Here is a 20133-nt window from a genome sequence, read left to right as displayed (position 1 = left end):
CTCTGTCCAGGACAGTGCATGGCCAAGCTTTCACACATTGTGCTATTTCAGAGGAAAATGACTTAAGATCTTAGAATCTTTTACAGAAGATTTTACAGAAGAGAAAAATTGAGGCTTAGAGAGTGAAATGACCCCTCATGACCTATCACATTCCCAGACTAGATGGAAAAACTGGCATTACATGGAGGCTTCCTCCAAGTTGCTAGAGGGTGGCCCCAAAAGAACCAATTCCATGATCAGGGAACCTACTGTCAGGATGAGAGGCTGCTCTGGGACAGTGCTTGCTTCCTTTTCTTCTGTCCAGGATAAGCCCTCCACCCTTCTGTGATCTCTGGGAGGAACTACCTCTCCCATCCCGAGGAGGCCCTTGGCTAGTCATCAGAGTGGGATTCCTCCTTTCCTGGGCTGACCTATCCCAAAGGAAAGTGAGAGCTGAAGTTTAGAAAAGAAATACAAGTTAGGTGAAAAAAAGGTGAAGCCCATGAGGTGCCTACTGACGTGGAAAAGAAAACGTCTTTAGATTCATGCTCAGCAGTCCTTAGATTCATGTCCCAAACATCTTCCCACTAATTAATTACACTTACACACACACACACACACACACACACACACACACACACACACACACACACACCAGGAGCTGACCAGAGCAGACCTCCGCAGTGAATTTCACATGTGGGATTTCTTTATAAAGGGAGATATTGATCAGGTAAGTGTAGTAGCTCATGTCTACATACAGACCCCAGATGTAAATCTCTGCGGTACAGGAAGATAATGATCTCCCACTTATTGGGGCCAGATGTCAAATAGAACCACTGACCCCAAGGTGTTCATCAACGCACCAGGGTCTGATGCTCACTGTGTATGACTCTGTGTGCCGTCTGACGGCAGGGCAGGAGGGAAGCAGAGAGAGCCCTCAGGGAGGGAGGAACCCCGTGGGGAGGCCCTGGTTGGCTTAAGGTTACTCTCATCAGAAAGCCTGTTACTCCATAAAATAGTCCCACGTGCCTGAGTGCTCGTTTCTGTAACAGAGAAAGAGATCCCAAAACTTGGACGGTACCACCCTCTGACTGCTTCACTGTTCTGCATAAACTTTCCTCCCGCTCTTATGATTTCTAACCCTCCCCGAAGCTCTGCCCATGGCCCGTGCTGACCCCAGGTGGTTGAACTCTCTTCAAAGATGGAGAAGCCCCGACAGAGGTGAAGGTCGGCCCTACACCTCGGCTGTGAGCCCAGACGTCAGGAAAGGAGCGGGAAGGAGGCCTCCTCCACTTAATCACTAATGCATTATCTCAGAACGGTTCTCTATTGTGTCTTTTTCAATGAGATTGTAGGGGGAATGAATGTGCAGAGACAGAGAGGGGAAGCCAGCAAACCACAGCCACAGTAACCAGTTAGACCAACATGTTATTGAAGGGGCTTCATGAAAATTGTCTTGGGGTTGGAGAAAGAACCCGACAAATCGCACCAAGATTTCTAAGAGCCACGTGCCCTGTTTCTAAGCAACTCAAAAGGGTGGGTACCAAAATACAGGTCATCTACATGGTCACTCAATCATCATGATAACAACCTATCCTTCTAATAGGAAACTAATGCCACTAATTTGAGCTGTTTTCCCAAGAGACGGGCATTAAGCCCAGCACCCTCTCTGCAGTCCAGAGTGTAACCAGTAGCGAGCCGTAGCAATGCACCGCTCCTAGGAGATGCTGAGCATAGCGGGCACAGAGCAGCTCCAAGTCAGGATCCCAGGGATTGAACCCCTGACCTGCTCCTCATTAGCTCAGCTGCTGAAAGCCCTGCGTTCCTCCCTCTGGTAAGGACTGAGGGCCACGACACCATGACTGGAGATACAGGCAGGCCAAGCAAAAGAAATAGGAATGAAAATCCACTAGCCCAGTTCTGCAGGTGACCTCCGTGATGGGACTAGTCCAGAAGCCAAAGCTGGGCCCCTGGAAAAGACCAAGGAAGGCCTTGGAATGGTTCCAAGCAAAACCCACTCGGGTGCTGTCCCTTTCCTTTTGTACCTTAAGCTTCAGAGGTCCCCAGTGGCTGCCTGTCAAGGGCAAAGAAATCCCACCCAGCCCATCAATCCCACGTTCCCACTTCTCTCCCTGTCTACTGCAGACAAACTCAGCTGCCACCAGGACTGTAATTGGAGCAGGGCACACCACAATGATTAAGTCTGTGTGTTTTCTAGCGGGCACTAGGAAACAGTGGTCCCAATGGTCAGGCTGAATTATGGGGTAGGTCATTCCCTTGTTAGCGGGAATAAATTTTATTAGCCCCACTCTCGTTGCTGTGCATCTTCCCCTCTTTGCTCCTCAGGCCCAAGTATGGGTCTGGATAATGTTGCCTGCATGCAGGATAAATCAGCTGAACAAATCCCATTATATTCTGGAACGCTGACAGAGACACAGTAATGACACCGAGACTGGGAAAAGATGTGGGCTTTCTTCTCCCCCGCTGATCCCGTTTCAAACACATGGACAGCATGCGGGGCCCAATCCACCAGGAAAAAAATGTAAATTGAGAGGCCGAATGGAGAACTCCGTGAGTTGTCTTTTTTCCTGCTCTCCACTAACTTTGTTAATGAAATGAAGCAAGCTCCGTGTGCCAACGTGTAGTCATTCCCTTCTGTCTTACAAAAACTAAGGGGCACATGAAGGTGACAGCAGGGAGGATCTGGCTGGAAATGTATCCTCTCCTTCAAAGGCCTTAACTTAGCATTCATAACACGTGCTGGATGGCAGGGAAGGCGGATGGGGCACGCTCCAGGCCTGGGATTCTGAACATAACATCTGGGTTAGGTACAGCCCAAATCTCTCAAAAGCAGGTATTGGTGGAGAAAAAATATCAGTATGAAATCACAGCAATATTATTAAGTCTCTTTCTGTCTCATCAGGTGGTTACTGTAACCAAAGGAGACTACACTGATGATGCTATGAGATGTTTCAGTGTTCTACAAATATAAGGTGCTCTGTGACCATCATCATTTATTAATGTCTCTGTATTTCTCTTTCCCTAGGAGTCTCAGCAGACTTTATTAAAGGGATATTGTTTTATCACCTCCTTCTAGAAGGTGAAATGTATAATTTAAAGCAAAAAGGAAACCGCTCACCAGCTCAGTGATCTCTCACGAGCTGGACCTGGCTGAGACCCAGAGGCCCAAGCTCCCAGGCCAGCATCCCAGCCAAGACGCCACCCTGTGAGGATGACGGGAATTGAAGGAAAGGCCCAGAAATGAAGATCTGGATGGATAAGTCAGGCCAGTCTGTGTGCTGACTGAATGAGAGGCCTGGCTGCCAATCTGGGCTGGGCTGTCGCACACCATCTGGGGCGGGGGGGGGGGGCGGGGGCGGGGTGTGTGTGTGTGTTGCGTGAGCGTGTGTGTACACGGGAGAGAAATCTCGCTGTATTAGCTGCTGTGTGTAGTGTGGAGGTGTGAGGGAGGATAAATCACAGAAAGAGGGAGCCTCAGGGATGACTGTGCACAGAGTGTGAGTGTAAGTGAGAGAGTGAAACACAGCAGAGAGAGCGACAGACAGACAGAAATGACGGGGAACAGACACCATGAGAAAGTGATTCATATATCCAGAGTGGAGAGGATGCGTGTGCGCACGTGGGTGTGTGTATAGGGGTGCACGCCTCTGTGCAGGGCTTCATGAAGTCGTTCTCTCGGTGTTGCCGGCCTCACCTCCTAACCGCTGCTCAGTAAACCCTGCCCTGAGGTCGTGGCAGCTGTCTGTGTTAACGGTCTGCAGATGTGATTCCTGGGTCTCGTCACCCTCCCTGCTGGCCCAATGGGCTCCAGGGTGGTGTCCTGGGAGGTCATGCCCAGCCTAGGAGGCCAGCCTCAAGCCCCTTCCTCTCATCAGGCCCAGCATATCCCCCAGGGCTCAGCCACCATCCTGGACCCCAAAGCACCACGTGTACTTGGCTGAGGTGCAACTTTAATCGCAAATTCTGCTGGCCAAAGGGAAAGAGGTGGGTGTCCTTTTCACCTGAATACCTGGAACAGGAGCCATCTCAAGGGGAGGGGGGGAAAACTTGAATAAAGATAGGGTCTGTGATATGGCAGCACCTCCCAACCCACCGCTAAAACACAAGTCTGGAGTACGGGGTCAATGGGCTGTGAGGGGTGAGGGCTTGGGCTGATGTGGAAGGAGATTTGTGATGTGTGCTGTCACTGGGACTTGAGTGTGGTGTATGCGGTGCATGTTTAATGGCCGCCGTGTGTGTGTGTGTGTGTGTGTGTGTGTGTGTGTGTGTGTGCGCGCGCGCGCGCGCGTTGTGTGTGAAGTGAACTGGAGTTGAGGAAGGAGGGATGGGGGAGACAGGAGCAGAAGTTCCTGGTCCGAGAGAGGACTGCCGCTGAGCAGAAAGAGAAAGGCCTGCCTCGCGCCACAAACAACAGGACATACCCATCCAGTCAGAGCTGCACTTCCTGCTGACAGGAAAAGAAAACAGCCCGAGCAGACGGGCAGAAACCGGCACCCGGAGCCTGGGGTGGCTGCCTGGCCATTCCGGATACGCACTCTGGTGGAGTTTCAGGATCCCAGGCGCCAGACCGAACGGCGTGACCATCCAGGCTGGGCTGGGAGGCCAGCCCGCGTCCAGGGGGTGACCCTGTCTCCTCCCAGGACTGCCCTGCCGGAGAGCAATGGATATGAGTCACAGCAACAGCACACACAAACGGGGTTCTCCTTTCCCACTCCCCGACAAAAAGCTCGGTCCCGGGTGCCTCTGTGAACCCTGCGAGACTGAGCAGGGCCGGTGAGTAAACCCTGAACGCAGGCAGGCCCCTGGCCTGGCAATGGCTCTCCGTCAGGGGCTTCTGGAAATGTGAGGGGTTTCCTAGTTCCCGCGGTGACTGCAGAGCCCAGTGCCACTGGTACTTACTGCTGCAGGGCCCAGCAAGGCAAACGCCCTGCAATGCCAGACGGCCCTGCGCCGTGAGTCATCCCAGCCCAGGTGGCACCGCTGCGTCATGCAGAATCACCAGCGGGAAGAGCACCTGGCTGAGAATTAGGATGCAGAGAAGGCGCGAGTCCCCCAACTACATGACCTTCAGTGAAATACTTGACTTTTCCGCTTCTCCATCTCCTCAACTGGACAGGATGTCTGCCTTTCCTATTATCCTGAGAACTGCTGAGAGAAGAGGAGGCAATGAAGCCCTTTGTCAACTGTCAGGCACCACACGGGCTCCCCAGGGGGACTGTGGGGCGGCTCGGAGGCCACCACCCTCTGCCCCCGCTACTGAGGCTGGACAGGTGTGAGGCGGTCACTCCGGTGACAGTCTCCGTCCCACGGACCGACATCTTCTAAGTTCCAAGGTCGAGTCTTGAGGGTGCGATTAAGCAGCTGAGTTTTGCTCATCCAGGCTTCTCAGCACTGAAGCTGATGCTGCCTGACTCCTACATCCATTGTAGGACTCCTACATCCAATCCAACTGGCTCCAAACTTAGGGAAGACTTAAGTGGCATGAGTGACAGTCACTCTCATGGTCACAGCCCTCGTTCCCGTCACACAGGCTGTAATGACCCGCCTGGATGCGTCTCTCTCCTGGACTCCTAGGCTCCTGGAAACTGATGTCATGTCATGATTCTTGGCACCAACCAGGAGAGGGTACATTGCCAAGGGCCTAATGAGAGTTTCATCCATTCATTAACTCATTTGGAGGCAGAAGGGCTAGTGTCCTGTGAGGTGACCCCAAAGGCTGAAGAAAGGGTGAGGAGATATAGATAGCCATGCCCGGGGGCCTCCAGGACACCGGGCATCTCCGCCCGCATAGAACACGAGAGCCTTGGGCCTCAACAGCACAGCCTCCAGCCCAGCAGTCCCACTGCAGGTCAGGAGTGTTGGGGCTCCCAGAAAGGGGCTGAGAGCTGTCGCCCTGGCCTGCTTAGGGCTGTGGCACATGACAAGAGCCTCAGGCTGTGAGCTCCTTGTCTCAATTGTCACTGCTCTGCAGACAGAGGGTTTGGGGACCCCGGATAGCAGCCTTCCAAGGCACCAAAGATAGAGACCATCTCAGGGTTGAGCAGCAGAAACAAAGAAATTACATCATTATCCTTAAGCCCGCCCCTGGATGCTCACCAGCAAAAGGCCTTAGGTTGATCTACAGTCTCCCAAGTCCTAAGACACACTTGGAGGAGCCCTGGCTGATCCCTCTAGGACCCTCCTTCTGCACAGGCCCTCCTGAGGTCCTTAGAGTAATTTTCAGACGCCAGCCCATTTGTTCTTGGATACCTCTTTCCATCCAAGCTGGGAAAAACAGAACACAAGAAAGAATGGTAGGGCTTCCCTGGTGGCGCAGTGGTTGAGAGTCCGCCTGCAGATGCAGGGAACACGGGTTCGTGCCCTGGTCCGGGAAGATCCCACATGCCGCGGAGCGGCTGGGCCCGTGAGCCACGGCCGCTGAGCCTGCGTGTCCGGAGCCTGTGCTCCGCAACGGCAGAGGCCCAGAAGGCAAAACTAGAAGTTGCTTCCATCCCCCCCTCCCCCAAGCACCAGCAAACACCTGGGCTGCTTCCCCAGCCTCTACACCCAACGCCCACTCCAGGGTTTTCGTTTGCAACATGCGCTGATGTTCACAGGGACACAGTCCCAAGAGGAAGACACTCCTGGCCGGCTGGCCCTTATCTGTGATAGGGGCTCAGCCAGCCTCTCTGGTTCTCCTGGAATAAAGACAACAGGTTGCTCCCCGGGGGCCTGCAGATCGAGGCTCCAGGTTCCCAGCCTAAAGCTTCTCCTTGCAGCGGGTCACCAGGCTGTGGGCCACCACGTGGCTCCACCAACGCCCCATGCATGGCAGGCTCCGACCCCATTTTCCCTGAACACAGCCAAACACAGCTGGGACCTGGTGAGGGGGTGGAGCCTCAGGGCTCATACTACTACCTGCTCTGAGTCCTGGAGGCATGAGTTCAGGGGAAGGAATGTGAATCCCAGGAAATGAAGAGACCAGAAAGGCCTGAAGAGTACCATGGAACAAGCATTCTAGCTTAGGGAACTAGGACAACAGGAGCACAATAAAAATGAGTCACTGGGCAAAAGGTACAAAATACCAGATACAAAATAAGTCCTGGAGATGTAATGTACAGCATGGTGACATAGTTGATAGTACTGTATTGTATATTTGAAAGTTGCTAAGGGAGTAGATCTCGAAAGTTCCGATCATAAGAAAAAGAATGTGTTACTATGTATGGTGATGGATGTTAACTATAGGCTCTTCTGGTGATCATTTTGCAATATATACAAATATTGAACCATTATGCCATACCCCTGAAACTAATATAGTGTTACATGTCAATTATATCTCAGTTTTAAAAGGAACCACTTTTCAAGCTCTTTGAGTTGTAACTATGACAAAACCCACAAGGGACACCCAACCCTACAGAAAACAAGTCCTAAAGTCAGCCTCCTGGGCCTCATGCTCCCCTCCCCCACTTTCCTGCAGCTGAAACGCCGCAGGACAGAGGCCGTCTGAGAATCGGTTCCCCTTCCCAGGCCTCAAGGGAATCCTGGACTCAGAGGCAGAAAAGAACTCTAGAATTCATCTCATCCCTCCCTGCCTCAAGGTAAGAAGGCAAGAAGGAAAGGAAACCAACGGTCTTGTGAATGAATGAGTGCAGGAAAAGCTGGGTTTGCAAACACTGTGCCTGTGAGGGCTCCTCAACGGGGACACCCAGGAGCCTGGCCTGCGTGGTCTGAGCTGAGGCCAAAAGAACCGTAGCCAAGCCCCAGAGCAAACTAACTCGAGTGTGGGCTGAATCAAAGGAAACTGATCCTGTGCATTAAAAGCTGGTGTGGCCTTTTAGACTGGCTGGGGAGACAGCCCCAGCCCTGTGCGGAGTTTCTGGCCTCCTCCTTTCTGCTCTCAGCCCTGAACTTGCCTCGAACTTGAAAAGGCTAATTAAAGCCCAAAGAAAAATCAAAAGCTTGTTATCTGGCTCCATTACTCCCAGTCCTGGCATTAGCCTGTCTTGCAAAGCTGCCTTCCCTCTGTTCTCTCCAAGGCCGCCAGGCGGATGTTAGGACCTGCAGCTCTGCAGACTCCCGTGATGAACTTTGCTTTTTGTACTGTGGCAGGGAGCAAATGCTTGCCCATGGGCAGCCAGGCTGATCTCCGCAGCTGATTTTACTCCCAAAAGCATTGCCCGAAAAGACAGGATTGGAGCAAGTTTTCTGCAGCAAAAATAGCCAACCCCTCTGATCTCAAAAGAACGAGCTGTTTAGTAAGCACACAGCATGAACTTGCTATTTTCTAACACAGGTGTATATGTGAGTGCTTGTGAGGGTATTTCTTGTGTACGTGGCCATGCATGTGTGTAGGAGTGTGTATGTGTGCGCATGTGTGCAAGCGTGGTGGTGAGAGGCAAGGGGGGTGGTGGTTCTCTTCAAATGCGGTCTCCGCTATTCACTCACAAATTCTATGACCTGGGGCAACTAACTCATTCAAGTTGTTGGGCCTCAGAATGAAGGTAAAGACCAAGGGATCTCTGGGCACCTTCCCCATGTCAACACTCTTAGGGCATCTCCCCAGGGACCTACGTCTGAGCGTGTAATATACATACACAAAGCACAGCACCTGGCCTGTCATTCACTGCCTTCATGTGGGAGCAGTGCATGACCCCCAAGTTCATAAACTAGTCTCACAGACTCTCCTGAGTGGATCACCTACTGCCCAAACCAAAGTCTCCAAAAGATATGTCACCTGCTAGGGCTCAGCAGATACAGGGGACTCCCCTCAATTCTCTGGCCTGGAAATGATGGTCAACATGTTGCTTCCTTCTTTGGCGCCTGGTGTCTCTCCCATTTCCTTTGCGACACTAGGGGTCTCCTGGCTTTCCAGAACCCCCAAGAAGAAATGGCATCTTTTAGTATCAGCCCAGGTAACTGGAAAACTCATCACTAGAAAACAGCCTGAGCCTAAATGCTAGGGCACCAAAGAGAAACCTTGGGGCACAAGTGAGTTCCTTCTTTCTCCTCCCTCTCCCCTCCCCCAAATCCCACTGCCCGGAGGAATGGCCTCACCGCGTGCTGGAGGTGTGGGTGCCAGTGCCCTCTGAGGTCTGCTTGGCATGGAAAGAAACTTGCACTTCTTAAATCAATCCAAGTACATTTTCCTAATATGGAATTCCACCAAAGTTTGACTAGGAGTCAAGAATCACATCCATGCACGTGCATACTTCTACCTGATGACTGAACTGTCCTTTCTTCTCCCTACATTAAGACTACAGGATAGATTTTCTCCAACTAGGTTCATAATTTTTCAACTGGACAATAAAAAAGAAAAAGGGAAAGGAAAGTGACACAGGGCATAGAAGATGCCAAGAGCTGAACCTTCCAAGTCACGTTAAGAATGGTTGAGAAAAAAACAACAATGAAGATGAACAGAAGTCAAGCCACAGAAAGGCAGGTGCTTTTCACATTGGGTCACAAGTGAGTTATGTTGGGAGAGGCAGGAGGCTGTGTCTCCCGTGGCACTGGTGGCTGCCCAGCAGTTCTGAGGTCCGGTCTGTCCCTCAGGGCTCACGGGCCCTGGGCAGGCCTCCTAAACCAACCCTTCATTCTCCCCGCCCCCTGGTTTCCTTCAGCCCTCTGTCACCCAGCACTGCTCCATGGCTGCTCTGGACACGTTTCTTCCATGAGACTGTGCACACAGAAGATACTTAATAAATAGGTTTTCCCCTCTATGTTCACTGGACTCTCACCCTACTTCTTCTGATCTTATTTTCCCATTTCCTAAAGATAGGCAAGGGGCTAAAAACATACCTCTCCTGAAGTTCTACATCTACCCCAAATGTAAAATGACTGCCTCGCCACTCCCAGTACTGGTTTTACTCTAAGCTCTGCCTCCACCACCCATTGTTTTTATTCTAAGCTCCCAGGACAGTGACTTGCAGCATGGTCGGTAAGAAGGTGGGTACACCTCTCTAGTCACCGCATACGACAGCGCAGCCTTCAAGAACGGCTGGTGCACGTGGCATCTATGGCACACAGTTCTGCCTATTCCAGCCTCTCCTCTTACAGCCAGTGAGCCAACCAGAATAGAGAAAAGTGCCGACAGGAAATCTACATTTAGCTCCAGCTCTGACTCTTATAAGCTCAGTGACATGGTCACAGCATGCTTGAGCTGGTGATAATCCGAGTCCAGTGAGACCCGGAGGTGGGATATACTTGTCTCATCTACAAAATGGGACAGATGATTCACACCCCACGGAGGCCACAGCCTAGGTCTCGACACCATGCCACCCCGGCCCACAGGCCCTCCCCGGACTCACCGCGCTGCTGCAGGGAATGTCCTTCACCTTGAGCCAGGCCAGGTCCAGCGTGCCCTCGCCTCGATAGCAGGACTGCAGCCGTTCCTTAATGCGGTCATTGATCTGCTTCAGGACGAAGATGCACAGGGCCGACTCGTCCAGGGATTTCATTTTCCGCTTCTGGCCTTTGGAGAAGACGGTGAAGAGGAGGTCGTCCTCTGGGCGAACCCCGAGGGTCCGGGCGAGCACGGCCCCAGCTTTGGACAGGTAGGCGGCCTGCAGCAGGCGGTACTCCACCCCGCCATGCTCACAGCCAATGGGGACCTCCACGTAGGAGTTGAAGGCTGTGTCCTCCTTACAAAGCCTCACGAGCTTGGACGTATAAACCTGCTCCTTAGTGGTGGAGCCAGGGGGAGACACCATCTCAGGCTGAAGCGTCAAAAAGTAGACAAAGTTGCCGCTGCTGAAGCCATAGACGTAGTAGATATCAAAGTCGGGGATGACGGTGAAAGTATCCGAAGGAATCTTGATCATCGAGGCCACAAACTCATCGTGGAAGACATATGCGAACATGCCATCCGCCTCTGAGTTCTTGGTCAGTTTCCGGCTGGAGATGGTGGGGAAATACTCTGGCTTCCCGTCCACAGCCGTGGCAATGAAGAGCTTGTCATCCAGGTTGTTGTAGGAGACGATCACCCCAAAGACAGAGCCACTCTCATTGACCCCCGACAGGTAGTGCTCCTTCTTGTGAAAAGGCTCCCCCAGCTTGAAGAGGTCCTCCAGCCTGAGGAGCTTGCAGATGCCTTGGTACAGGCTCCCGCAAGCAATCAGCCTGTTCTCCTTATAGTCTATCAGGAGCATCTTGTTGACATTGTTGGTGGTGGTCAGGGGCTCGTTGCATGTCTGGACAATGCGGGGAGGGTAGCACTTGGGGTTGTCCTCGTCCGGCCCAGTCTGGTGGGTCACCAGGACCTTCAAGTCGCTGGAGAGCTTGTAGATCCGATTGACGGCCCCCACATAAATGTGCCCTGTCCTCTCGTCCACCACCAGGTGGTTGAAGCTCTCAGCGGGCTCCCCGCGGAACGTGACAAAAGACCGCTTCTGGGGCAGCAGGGGTGGCTGCTGGGGGAGTAGAGTGGAGGAGCCCATCCCCACCATTAGGAGGTGGGAGAGCAGGCAGGTCCAATTCCAAGGCATGGCTCTCATTTCAGAGATGCGCCCTCGGGTCACAGTCACACTCGGCACAGCAGTGTCGAGGGAGGGGTGCAGGCTCCCTACGGGGGGAAAGGAAAGACGTGATGCTGCTTGACAAAGGCAGAGGCTTAGTTTCACCCCACAGCTTGTCTGGCTGGGCCCTCAAGCATCCTGCACACGCTGAAACAGACCTGCAATGGGGGACGCTGGGGCCAAGGGAGCCAGTCCCCAGTGTGTGGGTATGAGTGCCCAAGAGGGAGGGCAGCAGGAGGGCACTTCAGTAATAGTACTAGTAATAATACCAGCAACAGTAACAACAATGATAACGGTGATGGTGATGATGATGATGATAAATAGCCATTGCCCACAGAATGGCTGACTTTGCATCAGCCACTGTCCAGCACCTCCCAGAGACCCTCATTTCATCTTAACAAACCCTTCATTGCAGGGCAGCTTCCATCTGCCCCTCCAGATCTACTCTCTACCCTTCTCCATGCCCAGGAGGCTGACCTGTATGGACTATACCTCTGCAGGCTCCTTGCCCTTGGGCCTGGTTAGGTGCAGCCAGTGGGGAGAATCAGCCGAAGCCCAGTGGGACAGGGAGAGGCTAGGAGGAGCGGAGGGGGGCTGCAGGTCCTGTGAACCACCTCCTGCCTGCCTCCCTTTGGTCCTAGGGGAGGGAACGGGCCTCAATGTTCTCGCCCCCAAACACTGCCCTGCCTCTAAGGAGGCACGTGTCAAGACCCCCTCTATTAACCTTTGTGCAAATGACCTGATTTGTATGTACAATGTTTCCTGCTGGGACCCCGACTAGCCTCGTGATATAAGTACTACTGACACTCCCACCTTACAGCTGAGGGGAGTAATCCAGTTTGCACAGCTAAAAGCCCTAGAGGCCAACTGAAACCAGGACCAGGACTGTCCAAGTCCATGGCAGACTCTCATGCTGTCCTGCTAAAACATCTCAGTTTACTCCAGCCAGGCACAGACGGGGACGTCCACCAGTGACTGTTTACGCATAGAAGACTAGTTCAAACAACCCTTTTTGGGGGGCTGTCCATTACAGCCCTGGCCCTCTGGGTCTGCACCTACTGCAGGGGAAGCTTCTCCTTTGCACCTCCCCCCTGCTGGACGGTGCATGAGGCCAGATTAACAACCCACATCCCGGATCCCTTTACTCTGAGGCTGCCACCAGGTCCTCTGGGCGCACTGCCCAGGTCTGAGCCCCAATGTCATTTTGGGTTTTTTTGTTTTGTTTTTTTTTGTTTGTTTTGTCTTGTTTTGTTTTCCAGTATGCAGGCCTCTCACTGTTGTGGCCTCTCCCGTTGCGGAGCACAGGCTCCGGACGCGCAGGCTCAGCAGCCATGGCTCAGGGGCCCAGCCGCTCCGCGGCGCGTGGGATCTTCCCGGACCGGGGCACGAACCCGTGTCCCCTGCATCAGCAGGCGGACTCTCAACCACTGCGCCACCAGGGAAGCCCCATTTCGTTTTTCTCATTTTTTTTTTAAAGTCTTTATTGAATTTATTACAATATTGCTCTTGGTTTTTTTATGTTTTGGTTTTTTGGCTGTGAGGCATGTGGGATCTTAGTTCCCCGACCAGGGATCAAACCCGCACCCCCCGCATCGGAAGGCGAAGTCTTAACCACTGGACCGCCAGGGAAGTCCCCCGACATCATTTTAATGAGGCAGGTCTTGGCCGCTGCCCAGGGTGAGGCCTCCTCTGAGAGGTTTTCATTAAAGGCAGAGAACAAATGCTTTAAGAAAAGTGGTCAAGTAAATAAATAAATAAATAAATAACTCCCCGTGGAACAAAATAGCTTTCCATCCTAATGGTTTCATTCACTTCTATTCAAGATGCTTTTCTGCGTGTGTTTCCAGAGGATGGCTTCATATTTCTTCCAGTTTGGGAGAAATCTGGGCAGGAATGGCCTACATCTTATTCGGAGACATCTCGGCTCGTGGAATTTCTCTCATTTCCCCCTCCCAAACAACTCAGAAACAAGGTGATGGGAAGAGGTAGATGGCTGAGTCAAAGAAATCTATCTGCCCCTCCCACAAGCAGAGAGAGTACAAAGTTAGATGGAAACCAAGAGAAGAAAGAAGAAGGAAAGCAAAACAAACACTTGACATTGTCAGCTAACAATGACATTGACGTTTTCATTCCCAATGAAAACCACAAACATTCTCAAGAAGACATCAGAGGAGGGAAACTGGCACACCCACGGACCGACAGCAGTCTTGTGAGCAGAGGGCCTTCATCTCTTCCCCCACATGGCAAACGTAGGCTTAGGGCACATTCCAAATGAACAAGACACCATGGATCCAAGGATGGCCGAGGCTGGACCAGGCCCTTGAAAAACCCAGAGTCAGGGGGGCAGACACCACCAGAACCCAATTACTCAGACAGTGAAACGTTACATGACGGACTTCGAGAGCTCGGGTGAGGACAGCTGACCTCTAACCCCGGGCTAGGGAGCAAGGAGAAGGCTGTGGGAGGCCTTGGAGAGGCGATGGCACTTGGGCTGAGCCATGAACTTCGAGAGGACCCGCAGAGCTGGAAAGGAAGGGCCTCCTTGGGCAGGGGTCCATGGAGCCACGGCAAGGGCATTTCAACCAGGGTGCATGCCAGGAAGAGTCTGTCTGGAAAGCAGGAGGAGATAGGGCTGGAGAGGGAGCCAGGACCTCGTCAGGGTGCCCCTGGGAGGTTAAGATTAAAATGCAGTGCTGAGGGAAGAAACTTAAAGGAAAAGAGCTCAGCCCCCGCTCCCAGGGAGGAGCCTCCGCGCTCCTGTCGATTTAGCCTTTGCCTAAAGAACTGAGTTTGGAGCTGAGGCCTGTGAGCTCCATGGGGGTAGGGAGGGCACTGCCTTGCCTGCTAGTGTGTCCACAGTGCTAGACCCACACCTGACATGGAGGGGAGACTCAAGAACTCTTTCCTGAGTGGCAGGAAGAGGGGCTGGAAGCGAGGAGAAGCATCAGCACCTGTGCATCGTTCAGGGGACCCCGGGCCCCAAGGCAAATGCTGGCACACCCATTACCTCACTCCTCAGACAACTGTTCGCTGGGGTCAGGAGTGTCTGACCTGCTTTTCAGGTGAGGAAACTAGCTCTGCAAGAACAAATGGCTCGTAAGTGGCAGAGCTGGGGTTGAAACCCAGCTTTGTATCATTGCAAAGCCCGTCCTATTTCTAGGAAAGCACAATTCCAGAGCCCTCAGAAGTCCAGTTTAACCCATGTAAGTTCCCACACACAGAAATCCCAGGACATCACCCGGCAATACCAGCTCTACAGGAGGACAGCAAAGCCCCTGGGGACTCCCAGGGCATAACCTCACAGGTCATGCCCTCACAATGGGCACAACTATTTCCCTCTAAAAGCATAAAGGGCTGGAAGGTGCCTGGCACAGGGCTTCTCCTGGCCCGAAGTAAGTGCTTTTTAGGTGAGAGTTGTTGTTGTTGACAAGAGTGAAAGAAGATGAAAGGATTAGGATCAAAAAATGCCCAATGGGGCTTCCCTGGTGGCGCAGTGGTTGAGAGTCCGCCTGCCGATGCAGGGGACACGGGTTCGTGCCCCGGTCCGGGAAGATCCCACGTGCCGCGGAGCGGCTGGGCCCGTGAGCCATGGCCGCTGAGCCTGCGCGTCCGGAGCCTGTGCTCCACAACGGGAGAGGCCACAACAGTGAGAGGCCCGCGTACTGCAAAAAAAAAAAAAAGCCCAATGGCACCATCTCTGTTAGAGTGATGAGGGGTCAGGAGGTCGGGCTGGTTCATCATGAATTGTCTGTGCAAATCTAAATATCAGAGAAGAATCTAGAAGTTTTTGAGCTGAAAGAGATGGTCCAGTTTGATGATTCCCAGTCCCTGATTTTAGTGACGAGGAAACTGTGATCCACAGAAGTTAAAGGACTTGCAGGAGGTCGCAGAGTGAGTTCATGGTGGGGATGGGATTAAGCTCAGGTCCCTGGACTCCTAATCCAGGGCTCTTCCCATGTCTCCTGACTTTACCTGAACCCGCTTTAGCACCTGCTCCCTGGCCCTTGTCGGGAGGAGCCCGCTCTTTGGGTGCCATATTCTCTGCTGTCTAACACAGCTCTCAGAACACCACTGCCAACAACCAGACTCCAGCAGGGCTGGTCATCCTCACTCCAGACAGGCAGGTGCGGGTCAGGCCTCAGCCACCGACACTCTGGAGGGAACTTACGGCCGTCCCTGTACTGGAACCTGCCGAGCCCCGGGAAAGTGTGCCTGCCACACCCCGCCTCACTGTACACGCTCACGGACCCACAAGCCAATCAACAGCTCTCTGCTTTGCAAGAGGCGAGACAAGGAAGCCTGTAATTACAAATTTACTGAGCAGAAAGGTGCCAGGCCTCATTCTCCATCCTGTACTAGGCACTGAAAGGAGACACAGTTATGCATCTCAAACCCTCGTCACCCTCATCTGGGGACGGCGAAATTACTGTGCCTGGAGAGGGCGGAGCCCACAGAAAACGATGACGTGTGATAGGGATAACCAGCCTCTCACTCTACACACCACGAGAGACGGGTTAGCAAACAAACAAGAGAAATGGAAGAGAAGGGGGAGCAAGCAGGGATGTGGGATTCAGCTTGCCTCACCAGAGACCCCACCGGGCACTGCCACAGCGGTGAGCCGGCTGCAGCCCTCCTACCCCAGCACGGGACCCACAGGTGAGCAGAGCTGCCTGCCCCTGCCCTCCAGGGCGGCCTGAGGCTCTCCGTCCTGGCAAAGCTGGACTTCTCCAGTGGTGTCCGTTCCATCTATCCATGTAAGTGATGACTCAACCTAGGAAACCCTCACTGAGATTCCAGATCCCATCCACCATCTCTCTCTCAGGTCATCATTCAGCTGTTTTTGTGTTTTGTTTTGTTTTTTTAAGATTTTTTTGATGTGGACCATTTTTAAAGTCCTTATCGAATTTGTTACAATATTGCTTCTGTTTTATGTTTTGGTATTTTGGCCGCGAGGCATGTGGGATCTTAACCCGCCGACCAGGGATCGAACCCGCACACCCTGCACTGGAAGACAAAGTCTTAACCACTGTACCGCCAGGGAAGTCCCTCATCTGGTTTTAAAACAGAAGTATCAGAGGTAGCATTCAGCCCAATTCTGACTCTTTGAGGCAAATAATGTAACCGAGTCACCCCAAGATGGCCCGGAAGGACTCACTGAACTAGGTAGGGTGGGAAAGGGACGGGAAGACAGAACTGAAAGTCTCTGAATCAAACCCAAACCCTCTCTGAAATCAAATTTTAATTCTGAATCATCTCAGGGGAGATGGGACTCATTTTTAGAAGCTGATCATCATTTTGATTAGAGAAATTGGGGCTTTGTTTTGTGTGGCAAGTGGTGAAGAGCTCAAACTAATTTTCATGAAATAGCATCACCTTCTCAGATTCCTGAGTGGCCGAGAAGGAAGTTATTATACAGTAGTTTAAAAATAGCAATTACCTCACGAAATTACTTTAGCGTTTACAAAGTGTTTTCATATATACTATCTCATTCTCATTGTACTGTACGTGGCAACGCTGTTAGGTAGAAGAGGCATTTGTAAGTATACGGCCTCTACAGATAAGGAAACGGAGGCATGAGCAGGGACAGGTCCTGGCTGGGGTCACATCCAGTGACAGTGTGACTTGGCAATCTGTTCGGGTCTCCCTCGGTGGCACACGGTACCTTCCCTGACCCTCTGGACAGAATCCTGTTTTCCTCAGGACGTTTGCCATGGGATAATAGAACACCCAGAAAATGTCTTCTAGGATGATGTTTCAAAAGACAAGTCATAATCCAGCATCAGTCTAGTAACCTGCGCAGGTTACAGGTACTTCTTTAATGGAATAAAATAGAAGAGAAAAATAAGGGTAGGTCACATTTAGGAAGGATGAGACTTTTGTGAGGCTTTTGTTTCAGCCACGTATGTGTATGCATGAGTGTGATGTAAGTGTACTTCTTACTGTCGGTCACTGTGATGGTGAATTGGATGTGCCCACTTGGCTGGGCCATCGTGCCCAGATATGTGGTCTAATATTATTCTGGATGTTTCTGTGAGGGTGTTTTTGGATGAGATTAACATTTAAATCAGTGGACTTTGAGTGAAGCAGACTCTCCCCTAAAATATAAGTGTGTGGCTACCAGATCAGGTGAAGACTGAACAGAACAAAAGCCTGACCTCCCCAAGGGAGAGGGAATTCTGTAGCAGAAGCCCTTGGACTTGAACTATGACATGGGATCTCCTCTGAGTCTCAAGTCTGCAGTCCTACTCTGCTGATTTTGCACTTGGAGCCTCCATAATTGCATGACCTAATTCCTTAAAAGCAATCCATCTCCCCCCACCTCTCAATATATATATGTAGTTTCTGCTTCTCTGGAAAACTCTAATATAGTCATGATTAAAAAAAAAAAAAAGGGGGTGCTTCCCTGGTGGCGCAGTGGTTGAGAGTCCGCCTGCCGATACAGGGGACACGGGTTCGTGCCCCGGTCCGGGAAGATCCCACATGTCGTGGAGCGGCTGGGCCCTTGAGCCATGGCCGCTGAGCCTGCGCGTCAGGAGCCTGTGCTCTGCAGCAAGAGAGGCCACAACAGTGAGAGGCTCTCGCACCACAAAAAAAAAAAATTTTTTTTAAAAAAAGGAAGACACTGTTAGAGATAGTAGACACCTGTTGTTTTTGATGTTGTTTTTGCTACCATTTATTTATCCTCTGGGAATCCACCCTTTCACCCCCTTTCAGCCCAAAAGCATCTGGGGAAATTGACTCCACCCCTGGTTCAAGGGAGGACACATGACCCGGGCCCAAACCAATCAGCACAGAGCAAGTGCAGGTCACAGTGACTAGTTTAGGGATGGGTACCTGGTTGGATCAGAATCTCTGGGAGGCAACAGACTTTGGATGGAGTGCTGAGGAAAAAGTCTAGGTCTTCCATTGGCTGTGGCCTTGGAGAGGGGTGGGCTTAAGAACTGCGGACACCATCTTGTAACCAGGGGAGTGGGAGTGGGGGAGGGGAGCCTGAAGAGAAGGAAGTTAAGTACGAAGAGAGCAGAGCTGAGTCAGGGCATAGAAAGTCCTGAGTCCCAGGTCCAGGTGACATCACACAGATGTCTAGATCACGTGCACTGAAGCCACCTCTCTGCTTATACTTCCTGGCTACGTGAGCCAAAAATTCCCCTTTTGCATAAAACAGTGAGGGCTCTGGCATGTGTTATGAAAGAATCCTGACCCATACACAGAAAAATCCAGACTTCCAGCCAAGAGTAAGGTGTCTCTCACCACATCCTCCCTAATAGACTCTTCTTTCACAAGAAGAAGCATGCCAAAGAGATCTCAGTGTCCCACCGCCCCAGAGATAAACTAGAATTTTACAAATAGTGCGGCTTTTTCCAGGTGAGTTTGGGTGTGTGTGCCTGCACGCGCGTGCGCGTGTGGGTGTGCGTCTGTGTGCTGACTTTCATAATCCATCACGATGCTCCCCTGTCTGCTGGGCCTTTGCCTTGAGGGCTGTGCTGACAAGTCTCCTGGGATGCTCTCCACCTGGCCATGCCTCTGTGTCCTTGGCACAGGTGGTTTCCCCTGCCCACGATGACCACCCCACTCCCTCACCTAGGGCCTCACCCTTCCAATGAAGCATGTCTGACCCTGGCCCTGGTCTAGGACAGCCCCCATTGCACGTCAGTCCAGGAACTCGAGTTAGTCTCACATTCTACAACCACAAGCGTCTCACATTCCACAAACGCTGCTGTATTTGCCCACTGATGCTCCCTGCCATCTAAAAAAATGTGAGCTTCTGGAGGTCAGAAATTACTATGTATTTTTCACCACTATTCTCTTCAGTTCAAGCCCAGAGCTTGATATATGGTCGGTATGTTGGGAATACGTGAAGGAACGGATGGATGAATTATGAATGAACGAACGAATGATGAATGACTAAACGAGGAACGGATGACGACCTCACAGAAGAGTGTATGAGGTGGCAGCTGGGATCACCCACAGCTGAAGTACCAAGTAAATCTTGGTGCTGAGCCTCTTAGCCCAAACACACAATGCTGATTTTACCCTGCTCTAATCAGGGCTTATAGCTACTTAAAATACCCACTTTTGCCCATTAAAAGCATGACTTCAAAGGCAACAGGGAAACTACATCTTTCAGACACAATTTACAATGAGAACTGCCGGTCCTCCAGCTGGAATAGCGTAACAGGTTGCCTTGCATCCACAAATTAGACTTGAGAACCACTGCCCTACTCAGCAGAGCACATCAGCGCAACCTACGTTGAGGAGAAGAAGGTGGGCCTGGAAACAAAACTGCAGCAAGGAAAACAGCGCAGGAGACCCAGTTGCTGGAAGTCAGGATGCATTTGTTCATTCGGCCAATGAGTGTTGATGGATCACGTACCACGAGAGGGGTTCTCAGCTGGGTGCAAGGGCTACAGACACTCCAAAGCAGAGGACAGTAGCCCTGCCCTCCAATGGCTGAGGTCTCTTACTGGGTCCTGCAGCTTCCCCTTTGAGGTCAGCCATAGTCACTGGCAAGCTCTTCCGAGCTCCACCTCCCAACCCCTCCTGGTTTCCTAGAAACCAGGAGCCTCATTCCCCTTAGTCCCCCTGACTGGGCTGCACTAGAGGTAATTCATTTCTTACGCAGGTGAGGCCAGGGGACAGGAAG

General features: G+C 52.0%; 1 protein-coding gene across 5 annotated transcripts in view; it reads right to left on the bottom strand.

Moving 5' to 3' along the window:
- Positions 1-11515, bottom strand: part of PLXNA4 (plexin A4) — a 373377-nt gene extending 361862 nt beyond the window's left edge. For all 5 annotated transcript variants that reach the window (XM_032643655.1, XM_032643651.1, XM_032643653.1 and 2 more), the window contains exon 1: positions 10284-11515. In XM_032643655.1, coding sequence (XP_032499546.1) covers positions 10284-11468 — 1185 coding nt within the window. In that variant the 5' untranslated portion in view covers positions 11469-11515. The remainder of the gene's footprint in view (positions 1-10283) is intronic.
- Positions 11516-20133: the final 8618 nt, after the last annotated feature.

Source organism: Phocoena sinus, chromosome 9 (assembly GCF_008692025.1).
Source record: "Phocoena sinus isolate mPhoSin1 chromosome 9, mPhoSin1.pri, whole genome shotgun sequence".
NCBI lineage: Eukaryota > Metazoa > Chordata > Mammalia > Artiodactyla > Phocoenidae > Phocoena > Phocoena sinus.
The sequence above is the reverse complement of the archived record's forward strand: the minus strand, read 5'-3'. Positions and strand labels throughout refer to the sequence as shown.